At 38.9% G+C, this 14,471-nt stretch overlaps 2 protein-coding genes across 5 annotated transcripts in view; one reads left to right on the plus strand and one right to left on the minus strand.

Annotated features, from left to right (window-relative positions):
• Window positions 1–14,471, plus strand: part of METTL9 (methyltransferase like 9) — a 50,749-nt gene that overhangs the window by 28,899 nt on the left and 7,379 nt on the right. The gene's annotated exons all lie outside the window — the stretch shown is intronic.
• IGSF6 (immunoglobulin superfamily member 6) overlaps window positions 7,145–14,471 on the minus strand; it is a 9,969-nt gene continuing 2,642 nt past the window's right edge. Inside the window, exons 2-6 of the mRNA XM_040257750.1 lie at window positions 12,902–13,258; window positions 10,273–10,379; window positions 9,410–9,457; window positions 8,993–9,073; window positions 7,145–7,853 (exon numbers count right to left, since the gene is read on the minus strand). Coding sequence (XP_040113684.1) covers window positions 7,797–7,853; window positions 8,993–9,073; window positions 9,410–9,457; window positions 10,273–10,379; window positions 12,902–13,258 — 650 coding nt within the window. The 3' untranslated portion in view covers window positions 7,145–7,796. The remainder of the gene's footprint in view (window positions 7,854–8,992; window positions 9,074–9,409; window positions 9,458–10,272; window positions 10,380–12,901; window positions 13,259–14,471) is intronic.

Below are 14,471 nucleotides of genomic sequence, written 5' to 3' on the forward strand. Positions count from 1 at the left end.
TAAAAAAAAAAAAGTGTTAAGCAGCTTCCTAGAGAGTATATAATGAATTTTCTCATCCACTCCAGTTCCACAATCTTGTTCAGGTTTCTTGACTATTTTTCTAAAGATAGTCTATGCAACTATGCTTGGACATGAAAAAAATTGATTCTATAATCCAAGCCCATTATAAATACTTTTGTTGCCCTTTTTCACTTAAGTATATCTAGGATATTATTCGTAAGTGTCTATGTCCTTGTCTGTGTGTAAGCATTAGTGTGCTGGAGCTGGTTTTATGGGCTCAGGAGAGCTGATTGTTGTATTGGCAGGAATTTAGTGAGCTGGTTGTTAAACTTGGCCATTATTGAAGTTGACCTCGAGGGGAGTACTTACACCATGGAAACGGGCAAACTCTACAAATAGACTCTCCCTTCTTCTAGCTCACTGGTAAACATTTACCAGTACACCGCTGGGCATTGGCAACTTTACTTGATGAGGCCTCTGTTGACGTACTTATGGATACTGGCGGTTTGCTTTGTAAAGACAAGTGAAATGAATATTCTTAGGCAAGTCTTCCACACGTGTAAGTAGGTATCGAGATGTTATCTGTTTCAAGAAACAGAAGGAGCAACTGAGAAATGAGTTTATTTTAGAAGAGTGATTCCAGGGTTGGTTAATTCAGTGGTGAAAGCACCCACTGAAGTTCAGAACTTGCTTTCATTTCTTCATCTTCCGTGTGTTGACATCCCCCGCGGTTACAAAATGGCTGATGCAGCGCCAGGCATCATGTGTGGGCATGACAGAGCCTTGGAGAGAAAGAAGCATTTTCTCCCATACTTTTTTTTTTTAAGTGAGGGAAACCTTTTCCAGAAATCTCCCTGGTACATCACACTTTAGGTCCCATCAATCCCTGGGCCAGGAAGAACCCTTGGCGTAGGAAATGGCAACCCACTCCAGTATTCTTTCTTGGAAAATTCCATGGACAGAGGAGCCTGGCAGACTGTATAGTCCATGGGGTCTCAAAGAATTGGCCACTATTGTGTGATTGAGCATGCTCATAGGCACTGAACTTGCAGTGAATGTGGAAGGGATACTTCTGTGCCACAGAATATCATTTAAAAAGTGTTTACTGAGTGACGCTGGAGATAAGTGAGCGAAAAACATAGAAGTATTTTTATCTTCATGGAGCTTAGTTCTAGTGAGGAAGACAGATGGTAAACAAATGGCATGTTGTTGGTGATAAGTGTTATGAATAAAAATAAACAGTAAAGGTAAGAAAGGGGCTTCTTGGGATTGGGAGTTGGGTTTAGGTGCTGTAATTTTAAAGAGGATGCTCACGGAAAGACCTCATTGAGACGGTGATGTAGGGAAAAGGCTGAAGGAAATAATGTTTAAGATTGTCTGGATGATACATTTCTAGGAGTGGAACTCCTTGTTAAAGAGTTAGTTAATACCATTTATTGAATAATCTTTCCCTAATGCTTTGACATGCCACCTTTATCATGTATCATGTGTGTTCAGTCACTTCAGTTGTGTCTGACTCTTTGCGACCTATGGACTGTAGCCCACCATGCTCCTCTGTCCGTGGGATTCTCCAGGCAGGAATACTGGAGTGGGTTGCTGTGCCCTCCTCCAGGGGATCTTCCTGACCCGGGGACTGAACCCACATCTCTTACATCTGCTGCATTTGCAGGCCTCTTATGTCTGCTCTGTTGGCAGGTAGGTGCTTTACCACAGTGCCACCTGGGAAGCCCTTTTATCATGAAGGCCTATGATATGTTTGTCTCTATTCTCTTAAAATTTATACTTCTATATGTGTGCCAATACCAATCTATTTTAATTGCTGTAACTACATCATGCTTGTTAATATCATAGTACTAGTCTTTCCTAATTTATTTAGCAGATCAACTTTAGCACTAGCTTGCCTAGTTCCCCTGTATTATATTTATAGGTTAGTTTAGGGAGTAACGAGTCTTCTAGCTGATAATAGTATGTCTTTTAATTTGTTATGTTCTTTCATGACAAAATTATCTTCATAAAGATCCTACACAAGCTTTGTTAGGTTTATTCTAATGGTGTGTGTGATATTATAAATAGGATTTTTCTTCGTCGTTTATAAAAACTTCCTGGCTTTATATAATTGACAAGTTTCTTTTGTACTTAAGATGTTCAACATGATGATTTGGTATACATATACATTGTGAAATGATGACTGCAGTCAATTAGCACATTCATTACCTCACATAGTTACCTTTTGTGTGTGTGTCTGCAGAATGCTTAAGATGTATTCTTTTAGCAAATTTGAAGTATACAGTTTAGCGTTATTAACTGTAGCCACCAGGTTATACACTAGGTCCTCAGAATTTGTTCCTATTACACCTGAAAGCTTGTATCCTTTGACCAACATCTTAGCTCCCCCCACCCACCAACTCCTGACAACCACCATTCTGTTCTCTGGTTCTACAAGTTTGACTTGTTTCAGTTTCAAGTATAAATGAGATCATGTGGTGTTTCTTTTTCTGTATCTAGTTTATTTCACGTAGCATAATGTCCTGTGGTTTTATCCATGTTGTCTCAAATGGCCCTCCGGATATTATGCATAACACAAGAAGAGCAGTTTTTTTTGTGTGTTTGTACCAGTTTTGTAACCATTTACCTTATTGGATTATTTTAGTGTTTCCAGTAGTTTCCTCCACTGATTCTCTTGGGGTTCTTAAAAAAGACAGCTATAACATCTGCAAATGGTTTTGCTACTTCTTATTTTTAGCCTTTTTTTTTTTTTTTTTTTTTTGGTCCAAGTGAATTTGTAGTTACTTCCAGAAAATGTTTTAAAAAATGGTGGAAACCTTTGGTTTTTACTTTAATGAAAAATATGATTCTGTCTTTCAGTCTGAGATGGCTGTTTGGCTAGAGATAGAATATTTTTCAAAAATCCTGTTTTATTAAGAGCTTACCAGAGTCAGGGGTCAGTGTTGGATTTTGTCCCCTTTGTTTTCAGCCTCTGGTGACAGGGTTTTTTTCTCTGTTGTCTTATTAGATCAATGGTACTTTTCTAATACATGTCCACTCATACATCTCTGTGCTTATGTAGGATAGTCTTCTTCTTCGTATCACTAGATTGTATTTGTAAAAACTCTAAATAAAACTATTAACATTAATATTATTGATAAGTGACGGTCTAATCTACTCTTTCATTTGGAAGATGTTATCTTTCTCATGTTCTGCTGATTTTGTAAAAAATAATTTCTGAATTCCTTCTAATGCTCTGGAACAGTAAATGCAGAGTTCCAAAGAATAGCAAGAAGAGATAAGAAAGCGTTCTTCAGCGATCAATGCAAAGAAATAGAGGAAAGCAACAGAATGGGAAAGACTAGAGATCTCTTCAAGAAAATTAGAGATACCAAGGGAACATTTCATGCAAAGATGGGCTCGATAAAGGGCAGAAATGGTATGGACCTAACAGAAGCAAAAGATATTAAGAAGAGATGGCAAGAATACACAGAAGAACTGTACAAAAAAGATCTTCATGACCCGGATAATCATGATGGTGTGATCACTCATCTAGAGCCAGACATCCTGGAATGTGAAGTCAAGTGGGCCTTAGAAAGCATCACTACAAACAAAGCTAGTGGAGGTGATGGCATTCCAGTTGAGCTGTTTCAAATCCTGAAAGATGATGCTGTGAAAGTGCTGCACTCAATATGCCAGCAAATTTGGAAAACTCAGCAGTGGCCACAGGACTGGAAAAGGTCAGTTTTCATTCCAATTTCAAAGAAAGGCAATGCCAAAGAATGCTCAAACTACTGCACGATTGCACTCATCTCACATGCTAGTAAAGTAATGCTCAAAATTCTCCAAGCCCAGGCTTCAACAATACGTGAACCATGAACTTCCTGATGTTCAAGCTGGTTTTAGAAAAGGCAGAGGAACCAGAGATCAAATTGCCAACATCCACTGGATCATGGAAAAAGCAAGAGAGTTCCAGAAAAACATCTATTTCTGCTTTATTGACTATGCCAAAGCCTTTGACTGTGTGGATCACAAGAAACTGTGGAAAATTCTGAGAGAGATGGGACTACCAGACCACCTGACCTGCCTCTTGAGAAATCTGTATGCAGGTCAGGAAGCAACAGTTAGAACTGGACAGGGAACAACAGACTGGTTCCAAATAGGAAAAGGAGTGCATCAAGGCTGTATATTGTCACCCTGCTTATTTAACTTCTATGCAGAGTACATCATGAGAAATGCTGGACTGGAAGAAACACAAGCTGGAATCAAGATTGCCGGGAGAAATATCAATAACCTTAGACATGCAGATGACACCACCCTTATGGCAGAAAGTGAAGAAGAACTCAAAAGCCTCTTGATGAAAGTGAAAGAGGAGAGTGAAAAAGTTGGCTTAAAGCTCAACATTCAGAAAACGAAGATCATGGCATCCGGTCCCATCACTTCATGGGAAATAGATGGGGAAACAGTAGAAACAGTGTCAGACTTTATTTTTGGGGGCTCCCAAATCACTGCAGATGGTGACTGCAGCCATGAAATTAAAAGACGCTTACTCCTTGGAAGAAAAGTTATGACCAACCTAGATAGTATATTCAAAAGCAGAGACATTACTTTGCCGACTAAGGTCCGTCTAGTCAAGGCTGTGGTTTTTCCAGTGGTCATGTATGGATGTGAGAGTTGGACTGTGAAGAAGGCTGAGTGCTGAAGAATTGATGCTTTTGAACTGTGGTTTTAGAGAAGACTCTTGAGAGTCCCTTGGACTGCAAGGAGATTCAACCAGTCCATTCTGAAGGAGATCAGCCCTGGGATTTCTTTGGAAGGAATGATGCTAAAGCTGAAACTCCAGTACTTTGGCCACTTCATGCAAAGAGTTGACTCATTGGAAAAGACTCTGATGCTGGGAGGGATTGCGGGTAGGAGGAGAAGGGGACGACCGAGGATGAGATGGCTGGATGGCATCACGGACTCGATGGACGTGAGTCTGAGTAAACTCCAGGAGTTGCTGATGGACAGGGAGGCCTGGCGTGCTGCAATTCATGGGGTCGCAAAGAGTCAGACACGACTGAGCGACTGAACTGAACTGAACTGATGTGACTCGACTCCACAGACCCTGAACTGTATGCCTGTTAGCCCAGGGTTTCAAACTCTCTTAGCACTAATATAGTAGAGAGAAAGATATGACTTATTCTGAAAATTTCATTAACACCTGTTGGTATGTGGTGTCACTGCCCTAGACTAGAGGGGAGAATGTGTAGACACTAGAACCATATCTGTTCTTTTTCATGTCCAAGTTGTTTTCAGTTTATTCTCTTCTGATTGTCTTGGGAAGTGTAAATTTAAACAGAAAGCTATAGCTTGCTTAGTCCTTTCCAGTGGAAATTCTGGATGCTCAGATAGCAGGAAAATTAATGTTAGGGATTCAGTGAATGGTCTTTATGACAAGGCATGAGGGTCAATGGCTAAGGAGTGTAGTGTGCTTCGTAACTCCGTCGAAGGGCCAAAAAAATATTTTTCTGTAGAAATATTGTTCAGTTGCATTCATGTAAGGGTATTTAAAATACTTTTATGTACCAGGCAGTGCTAAGCAGTAGAAGTAAAAAGAAATGAGATGTGTGCTTCTAGTTTTAAGATACTTAGAGAATAGTTCAGAACATGTAAACAGACAGTGGCAGGATAGTCTGAAAAGAAACATGAAGTTCCATGAGTTTAGAGAAGGAAAGTTCCATTAACTGCTGGAGGAGCTAGGGAAGTTTTCATGTGGGCGACATTTGACATGTGTTTGCATCTATGGAGTGTTTTACCATATGGACATGCAACAGCAATAAGTTGGGAACAAGGTGGGGTTCCCAGTTCACTGAGGCCCAAGGATAGCATGCAAAAGAAGCCTTTGGTTGTATAACAGTATAGCGGTCAATCAGTATTGTTGGCTAGTTGGATGAATAATATATATATAAGGCACTCATATATAACCTCAAGGAAAATAACTACTTTGGAAAAATATGTTCCAAAATTTAGCTTAAAAATTAGTCTCTTAAACACAGTCTTTCCTTGTATTGGGAAAAGTTTATTCTGAATCAAATACAAGTTTGTCTTAGGGATTTTGTTTCCTCATTAGTTACATGAAGAATGTTATGTTTTCATCCCTGAAAGGACCAAAAGGTAATGACTTTCAGAAATCAAAAGGAAATGATCAAATCCCTTCTATTCACCTACTTGGTGGTAGTACTTAACCTTTTCTGCCATCTGGTTTAGAAGTTCATTTATTTCAGTCAGGCCAGTGGTCTCAAAGTTGGGGGAGTATGCAAGACTTTTTATGTTGGGGTACAGGAGGGAAATGTTAACATTTTTATTTATATTGCTTTTAACACCCATTGTTTAATTTCTGTTTTTGTGTATACACTTATACACACATACATGTATATGCATAAACTACACAAAGCACATGTGTACTCACATGTGTTTTCACATATATTTACACACAAAATGAGGTTATGTGCCCCCCCAACCCAGATGGAAAGGTTAGAGGTCCCTGATTTAAGCCATCAGTACAAAATGCTTTTAAAGGGATCTTAAAGTATTTGAAAATTTAATCTGGGGTTTAAAAATAAGAATCCATCTCATTTTATACCAGTTTAAGAGAAACACTTTACATAAACATAATAGGTTGTAATTCAGGTTTAATAGCAGATATATACTTGCAGGTACTTTAAATAGATTTTTTGTTACACAGAAGTAACTTTCAGAGAGCAATTCTGTAACATGTTTTCTTAGTGAGATGGTAGTAAGTGCCATAAGCCTCCTTGCTATACACTGCCCCTTGTCTAACATTTCCCTCCTTAGTTGGTTAAAAATCACACTGCAATGCATAATACAAAACTGTATACTCTGTATGACCCCAACTATGTATAAAGTGTAGGTTTGTGTAAATGTGTGTGTGTGCATAGGTATATTTTTGTGTGTATGTGTGTGTGTAGTACAATGACTTACTAAACGAGAAAAAAACATTGCAAAGGCTTGATCAGTTCCAGTGCTTTGCCAAAACCTTCCCTGGTGCTGTTATTTGGCACAAGACTGACACCTAGAGTCCATCGTAGCTTATTTATTCTGAGGTTTTCTCTGGCTGAACCTTCTACTTTGGATTTTTTTGTTAAAATAACTAAAATGTTACAATAACTAAAATGTTACTGTATTCTATTGTGCTCCCACTTTTTGTTGGTAGCATGATGTAAGTTATTTTGCATACCCTGGCAGGAAAATGTGTACTATACCACTGGCCCATTGCAACACTAGAGGGAATGATATTTGCAAAATGCTGTTAAAGATGATTTTTCTCTAACTCAGATTTTGACACATTCCTTCCTCCCTCCGTTCCTCTTTCCCTGCCAACTTGGTCTAGTTGGCCCACCACGTCTAGAAACTGTAAAGACAGTTCTTCCAGGCAAGACTGAGACACTTGGTGTGACTTCAGATCATCTTCAGGGTATCAGTCATCGTGTGGTTATGTTGAATGGAGCAAGTACAGGAGGACTTATGCTTTAATTGGAAGTTTTTGAAGATGCTTGACTGCTTAGAATTCTCCTACCTAGCAAATTAGGAAAGTATTTTTCAGTTGCATTTTGTTAGGTTTTAGTATTTTGGTAATTTCCATTAGTAATAGTTTCCTTATATTCTCTGGCGTCCTTCTTGTAGCTAGTTGACTTTTTCATTTACCTTAAATTGTTTTCTAAAAAAAAACTGATGGGTGTATATCCACTGATACTTCCATAACATCTGGAGTTGAATTTTCAGTGACTTCACTGAAAGTCAGAAGACTTCTATGGTCTTTCATAGTTAGAAAGCGCTGCTCTATTTTCATAAGTGTTGTCTTTATCCTGCAATAGTAAATAACAAGCCACATTTTAAGTTTTGTAACCAGTAACACCACACTAAGAGCGACAGATTAATTACAGTGCTATCTTGCATTCTCCAGTAACCATAAAGGTCCAGTTTCCACTTTCCCTTTATTTGGAGTAAAATGTGGGAACTGAAGAATAACTTTATTGTTTACATGCCATTGTCAAAGCCCTGACTGAGGGCTTTAAAATTTCTACTTCCAGGCTTGTCTTCTAGTCATTTAATTGGCCTCTTTGCTGAAAAGGTGCCTGTGTCAATAAAAGAAGAGTGTGGACACACATTTGTAATTATTTAGAGTGGCATCTTAGGTATTTATAATTAAACCACTTCTTTATGTACTTCTATATACATTGAAGGATGAAGTGACTACTTAGATGATACTATTTCCTGGATGAAAATCCTTTTTAGAAATTAGATTTTAAAAAACCACATCTCATATCAGAATTCTGTTTCATTTGCCCTCATGGCTGCTGTTTAAGAGGAAAATATCTCTGCTAGTGTATAAGTTCTTTATTTTGTATACATTTTAATTTAAATCTGGGCAGTTTGATCAGGTATCATGGAAACTGTCTGCTCTATTATCTCTAAAACAATGTCTTGTTTGAAAAAACCTGTTTTTATAGGACTTTAAGACTGTAGAAGGACTATCAGAATGTATTGTAGTCAACATACATTCTTCCTATCACTAAACATCAAAGGCTGAAGAAATACTCATTTTTTATTCTTATTATCTGTCTTTTCTAATGTGAACAAGTAAGTTTTCTGTATATTTGATCCACAGATGTTTGCAACATTTGCTTAATGGTTACTACTGATGCAAGATACAGTCCAAAGAAGCTTTCAACCCACAAAAGCATCCTTGTCTGTACTGAAAACATTACCTGTATCCAGTGTGTTTCAGAAAGATTTCATGTCACTAAGATGCCAACCTGGTGTCTATTTGATATTGCATCAGATGTCCTTTGTTATGTATTTATCGAAACAAATGCATTTTATGAAAGTCCTCTTTCAGACTCTTTTTAAAGAAAAACGTGATTATTGATAGCTTGCTGGCAGCTAAGTTTTTTTAGTTAAACATGCTTTTTAGCTTTACATCTTTTTGATATTTTACACTTACAGTTTGTTGGCGTGTTTCCACATGTCTCTTATTATATAGCTCTTGAGCAATTTCCTGAAAAATACGCCGAGCACTCTTTTTCTATAAATACAAATAAGAAAAAAAAAGTTGTCTTATGATTAAAAGCAATGATTATTGCACGTTATCTGAGCCTTTTCTTTCTTTCTTGGCCACCAGTCTTAGAAACTACCCCACCCAACACATCTGTACCCACAGTTAACTCTTGTATTTTGAGTATATTAAGTAGAATTTATGATTGAGAACTATCAATTTGCCACATATTCTATCACTTGAATATCATTTTTCTCAATAATAGGAAACAGTATGAAAGTTGTTCTGTGGTGATGTTCTGTGTTTCTTAAATTATTTTCATTGTAAAATAGTTAATAACCACAATTCTGAAGATGTGGTGTGTACCTTTTGTGACTCTTCTGTTTCTTTCTTTCTTCGAGTGTTAGATTTTGACTGTCAGGAAGAAAAGGAAAGTCTTACAAGACATGTACTCAGAACAATCATGGCAGATATCTCATACCATAATAAGGTTAAACAAACTTAATATTTAAGTAATATGCAGTAAGAGTAATTTTCGTTGAGGTGTTTTTATTAATAGCTCAAGTTGATATTGATAATAGGATTTATGGTAATCTTAATATAACACATATATATCCCCTCTTATAGCATGTGAACAACGAGAAGTGTAGTCTTTCTCAAAAACTTTAGGCCTCTTAAAGATATTTTAAGGCAGTGTCTAACCTCTCTCTCTCTCTCTTTTTTAAATATTTATTTAGCTGTTCCAGGTCTTAATTGCATCATGCAGGACTTTTAGAAGTATCCTGTGGGATCTAGTTCCCTGATCAGAGATTGAATCCGGGCACCCTGCATTGGGAACATGGAGTCCTAGCCACTGTACAGCTGGGAAAGTCCCTCCAGTCTCTTTCGTTAACCTTTTTCACTCTTAAAGATCGTTCTTAGGCCTTGCATACCTCCCCAACCAGTGGAAAAGTAGCATGTGTCTGGTGGTTATAAAGAAGGATCTCTTATTCCCATTTATGGAAAGACTACCATATAAATTGTGTACTCTGGTTAGTGATTTTCAGTGATGAAAATTTTTGCTTTTTTCTGCAGACCTCTTCTGCAGTAGGTATTTCCTGCAGATGCAAAGGGAGATGTTAATTAGGTGAGCTATTTCTGAGGCTCCCAACATGTGGAGAGATGGGAATTATTTCCTTAAGATAATTTTCAAGTCCATAGGGACATCTAATGCAAGACGTTTGACTTACTCTGATGAGGATGATGAAGATCACGAGCACACTGGTGATATAGATAGAGAACAGGACTACGAGGGCTATCAGGGCGGACTGCAGTTCCTTGCTGAGAACCTTCATCTCTTTGTTAATCACAGACAGAGAAAGAGCGACAGTCACTATTGAAACATATTATTGCAAATATATGTATAAAGTGTAATTGAAACTAAATGTTAAGGGGGACACATGAGCTTATGCTACTTGGCTATTCATATAAAAATTTATTCAGGGGCTCTTAATTTAGAAAGCACTCAAGTATATAATATAGTTAAAGCCAGTTCATTAGTTCTTTAAGTGTATTATGCCCAAAATGTTACTCATTTTTAAAACTTAAAATTTTAATAAATTCAATTAATTATTTGTCATGATGCTAAGAATCACTTTTTATGTAAATTGTTGCCTAAGTGAGATAAACATTTCAAGACAGGTTGTTCAAGGGTGTTTTAAGTTTCTTTTAGTAGATACGCTGTACAAGTGTCACCAAGAGTCTGCAGAGTTAAAATTCTTTCCCACATATGTTTATGACCTTGAACTGAACACATAGGTAAACAGTGCAGTCTTTGAAGACCCTGAGAAGGCCATGCGTTGAGATGATGGTGCTCACTGCACGCTTGTATGTGCAGTGTTGTTGTGTGTCTCTTCTTTCTAATAAAGCTGGAAGTAGAATTATTGAATCCATTTGTACATTCGGAATTTCTCCCTCCCTGCAGGAAGTGTCCTGTTCTCTAGGTAGTAATGAAATAACACACCACAATTATTTGAAGTATGCAATTATTTGAAGTACAGAGTCCAGTTAAATTTGTAATTGTTATCTGAATAACTTGTACTTTTCAACTAAATAAGCCCGTAGATGCTTAGCCTGTGAACTCAGTTTATACAACATACATTTTTCTTGTGAAACTTAATAAATCAACCATATTTATAAAACTTAAAAAAAAGTTTCAAGTGTGAAACCAGAGGCTCTGTTAAAAGGTAGGAAATTGCTGTTTCTGTCTTAATGGTATTTTCATTCCTACTCCTAAAGAAGGGTGTTTCATCACATAAACTTGCAGGTTTGAGACCTCCTTCTCTTTACAAACCATTTTTCTTCTGGCTGTTATTTTTTATAGAAGACAAATGCATGCAGTGAGAGATACAAACTTCCACAGCTGTTGTGTGTTTGTTTTAATATCTGTTGTTGAGTCATGTCCGGCCCTTTCAGAGCCCATAGACTGCAGTGTGCCTGGCTTCCCTGTCCTTAACTATCTCCCGGAGTTTGCCCAAACTCAAGTCCATTGAGTGCGGGATGCCATCCAACCATCTCATTCTCTTTCGCCCCCTTCTCCTCCTGCCTTCAGTCTTTCCCCGCTTCAGGGTCATTTCCACTGAGTCAGCTCTTCACATCAGGTGGCCAAAGTATTGGAGCTTCTGCATCAGTCCTTCCAATGAATATTCAGAGTTGATTTTCTTAGCTGACATTAATTATTTGATATAAACCAGGTACCATTAAGGGCTTCCCTGATGGCTCAGAGGGTAAAGCATCTGCCTACAATGCAGGAGACCCGGGTTCATTCCCTGGGTTGGGAAGATCCCCGGGAGAAGGGAATGGCAACCCACTCCAGTACTCTTGCCTGGAAAATCCCATGGACTGAGAAGCCTGGTAGGCTATAGTCCATGGGGTCACAAAGAGTCAGGCATGGCTCAGCAACTTCACTTCACAGGCACCATTAAAAGTGCTTTATGTGCATTAACTCATTTATAATTTACCCCTACAGGTGAGCATAAACTAACATTAAATGATGATGAAATAGCAAAGGTTCATTAGAACACCAAAGTAAGGATTGTAATATAGGACAATCTGGGCTCCTTGAAGTCCTGTTTTAAAACCAAAAGCCTGATCAATTTGAGTTTGTTTTAATGATCTCAGAGCTCATCATACTAGAGTTTCTTCAAAGGGGAGAGATCTGAGAAAAGCATGGAGTTACTGTTAATCTCTTCCTTCCCCCGGAATCATGTGAAGCTTTTCCTCACAATTTCATAATTTATAGATCTTAGCTAGGCTCAGTGTCCTCATTTGCATGAGGAAATTGTCACGGATTTTAGTAAATCTAAGGAAACCACACCGACCCTTTTTCTTTCTGTTCATTATCTATGCACAAGGGGGTAAGGTCAGGGGTCCCCCAGTGGCTTTACCTAAAATTTGTGTTTATTCTCCATAATGCATATGTTTTTATGGGTTCAATTTATTGATTGCTTATGCTTCTCCAGTGTTTTGTTCTAGATGGTGCAATACCAGACCAGATCCTAACAAGGCTGTCAGTTAAACATCATATTTCAATCCGTGTAACATGGAGAAAGGAGGGCATAGTTGGTCAGCCTTTGCCAGTAAAGTCTGGACGTAGAGAACATAGCACCCGACATAGCCTTGACTGTGTCTGCAGAGGCTGAGAGATGGGATTGGAGTAGTTCTTCAGTCCAAACTGCATGTTGGCTAGTGTGAATGTCATACTTTTCACTGGCTCAGCTATTAAGTTGTCAGATGTATCTCCTAATCTCTGCACAGAAGTAAGTGATGCATTTAAGGGGCCAAGCAGAACCAGTGTATGGGAATAAAGCTTTGACTGACCTCTCACCACAAGCACAGTCCCTCTTCCTGTTTGCTTAGCTCTTGCTTGGTTTGAGTTGGGAAAGGCTATTCCACAGATGTAGATTGCACTGTCATTGAAAGTCAGCCTGTTCACAGTGAGGGAAACCCGGTTTTGCGCCAGATTCTCAAGTGTGTATTTGTCTGTCTCACTTGTGCATCCATTAGAGCACAGGTTCTCAGGCTCGTGAGTCCCGTAGCGAAACCACAGGCTTGTGGGTTCTTCTGCAGGGCACCCCGCTGTGGAAAAGGAGCAGGACAAGGTTACGACCTTTTGCGTGTAGTCCACTTCAAGTTCAGGAAGTTGAGACACTGAGACGGTGCAGTCGTCCGCAGCCCCTGTAGGAGGAAGCAGATGAGCTTGGTCAGTGGGCTTCTCACCTCCCTTTCTCCTGTGCTCCTGTTTTATTGACATTTTGGGGTGAAGAATCCACTGAAAACCATGGCTTTCTTGTTTTTACCTCACTCAGCACGGTCAGAACTATAAAAGTAGACACTAGTGCCAATATTTTATGATAACTCTAAATGGAGTATAACCTTTAAAATTGTGAGTCACTATTATAAAGTTACAACACACCCATAACTTTTTTTTTAAACTTGTACATTAACTTTACTTAAGTCCCAAAAATTGAAACTTAAAGGCAGACACTGATGTTCCTCTCTTTTCTTGACCCTCTGAGTTTCCTGACCTGAGGCTGCTGGAGCACAGTGATGTCTGGTACTTAAGGGGCAGCCCTGGGGGAGGGGTGGGGATCTCCTTTGCTGGAGGTGACAGCAGATCCAGAGTCAGAAGTTTGGGGTCCACGTGTACACTCGTGGTATGCTTACGAGCTGTCCGTTGATCTCCCTGTGCAAATCAATTGCTCTCTAGGAGCCTGTTTCCTTATCTGCACTGCTGGCCTCACAGGAATATTACATTCAGCGTAGCAATAGGTATCAAAGCCCCTCATGCAAATGACTGAGCACATGAGCAGCAGGGATTTTTTTTTTTCTGCTTTTTAAGGTTGTGATTGCTAGGAATTCATGACAGTTTACAGTTGTTCTTCAGGGAGTCTAGTTGTCCCAAAGGGAAACATTATAAAAGGCAAGATGTACATCTGGGAAATTGTAGCCCTGGCTTAGTCAGCCTTTCATTGGTGAGCAGAGGCCTGATGAGCTGGCCATGCCACTGCCCAGCAGGTTAGTTTCTTCCCTGGCTCTTGTGTGTTGCTTTGTAGCCTCTTGTAGCTTTAATTTACTTGAGCGGTATTGTGATTAGGAGCAGACATTTGAATTCAGATCCTAGCTCTTGCTAGTTCCTAGCTCTCTGGTCTGTTTCCTCATTAGCAAAAGGGAGATAGTGTTGTGAGTATCTTGAGGTTAGCAGGAAGTTTCATTGAGGCCATCAGTGCACAAGGAGTATTTACTTACCTGGGTCTAAGTAAGTATTTAATGAAAGGAGCTATTTCTGCTGCCATGGCCACTCCTGTCCCCACAGTATCATATGCCCATTTTAGAGATAGCTCTAAATAGAGCTCTAAAGAGAGATAGCTAGCTGGTAAAGAATCTGCCT

The sequence above is a fragment of the Oryx dammah genome, unplaced genomic scaffold (genome assembly GCF_014754425.2).
Source record: "Oryx dammah isolate SB20612 unplaced genomic scaffold, SCBI_Odam_1.1 HiC_scaffold_2, whole genome shotgun sequence".
Lineage (NCBI taxonomy): Eukaryota > Metazoa > Chordata > Mammalia > Artiodactyla > Bovidae > Oryx > Oryx dammah.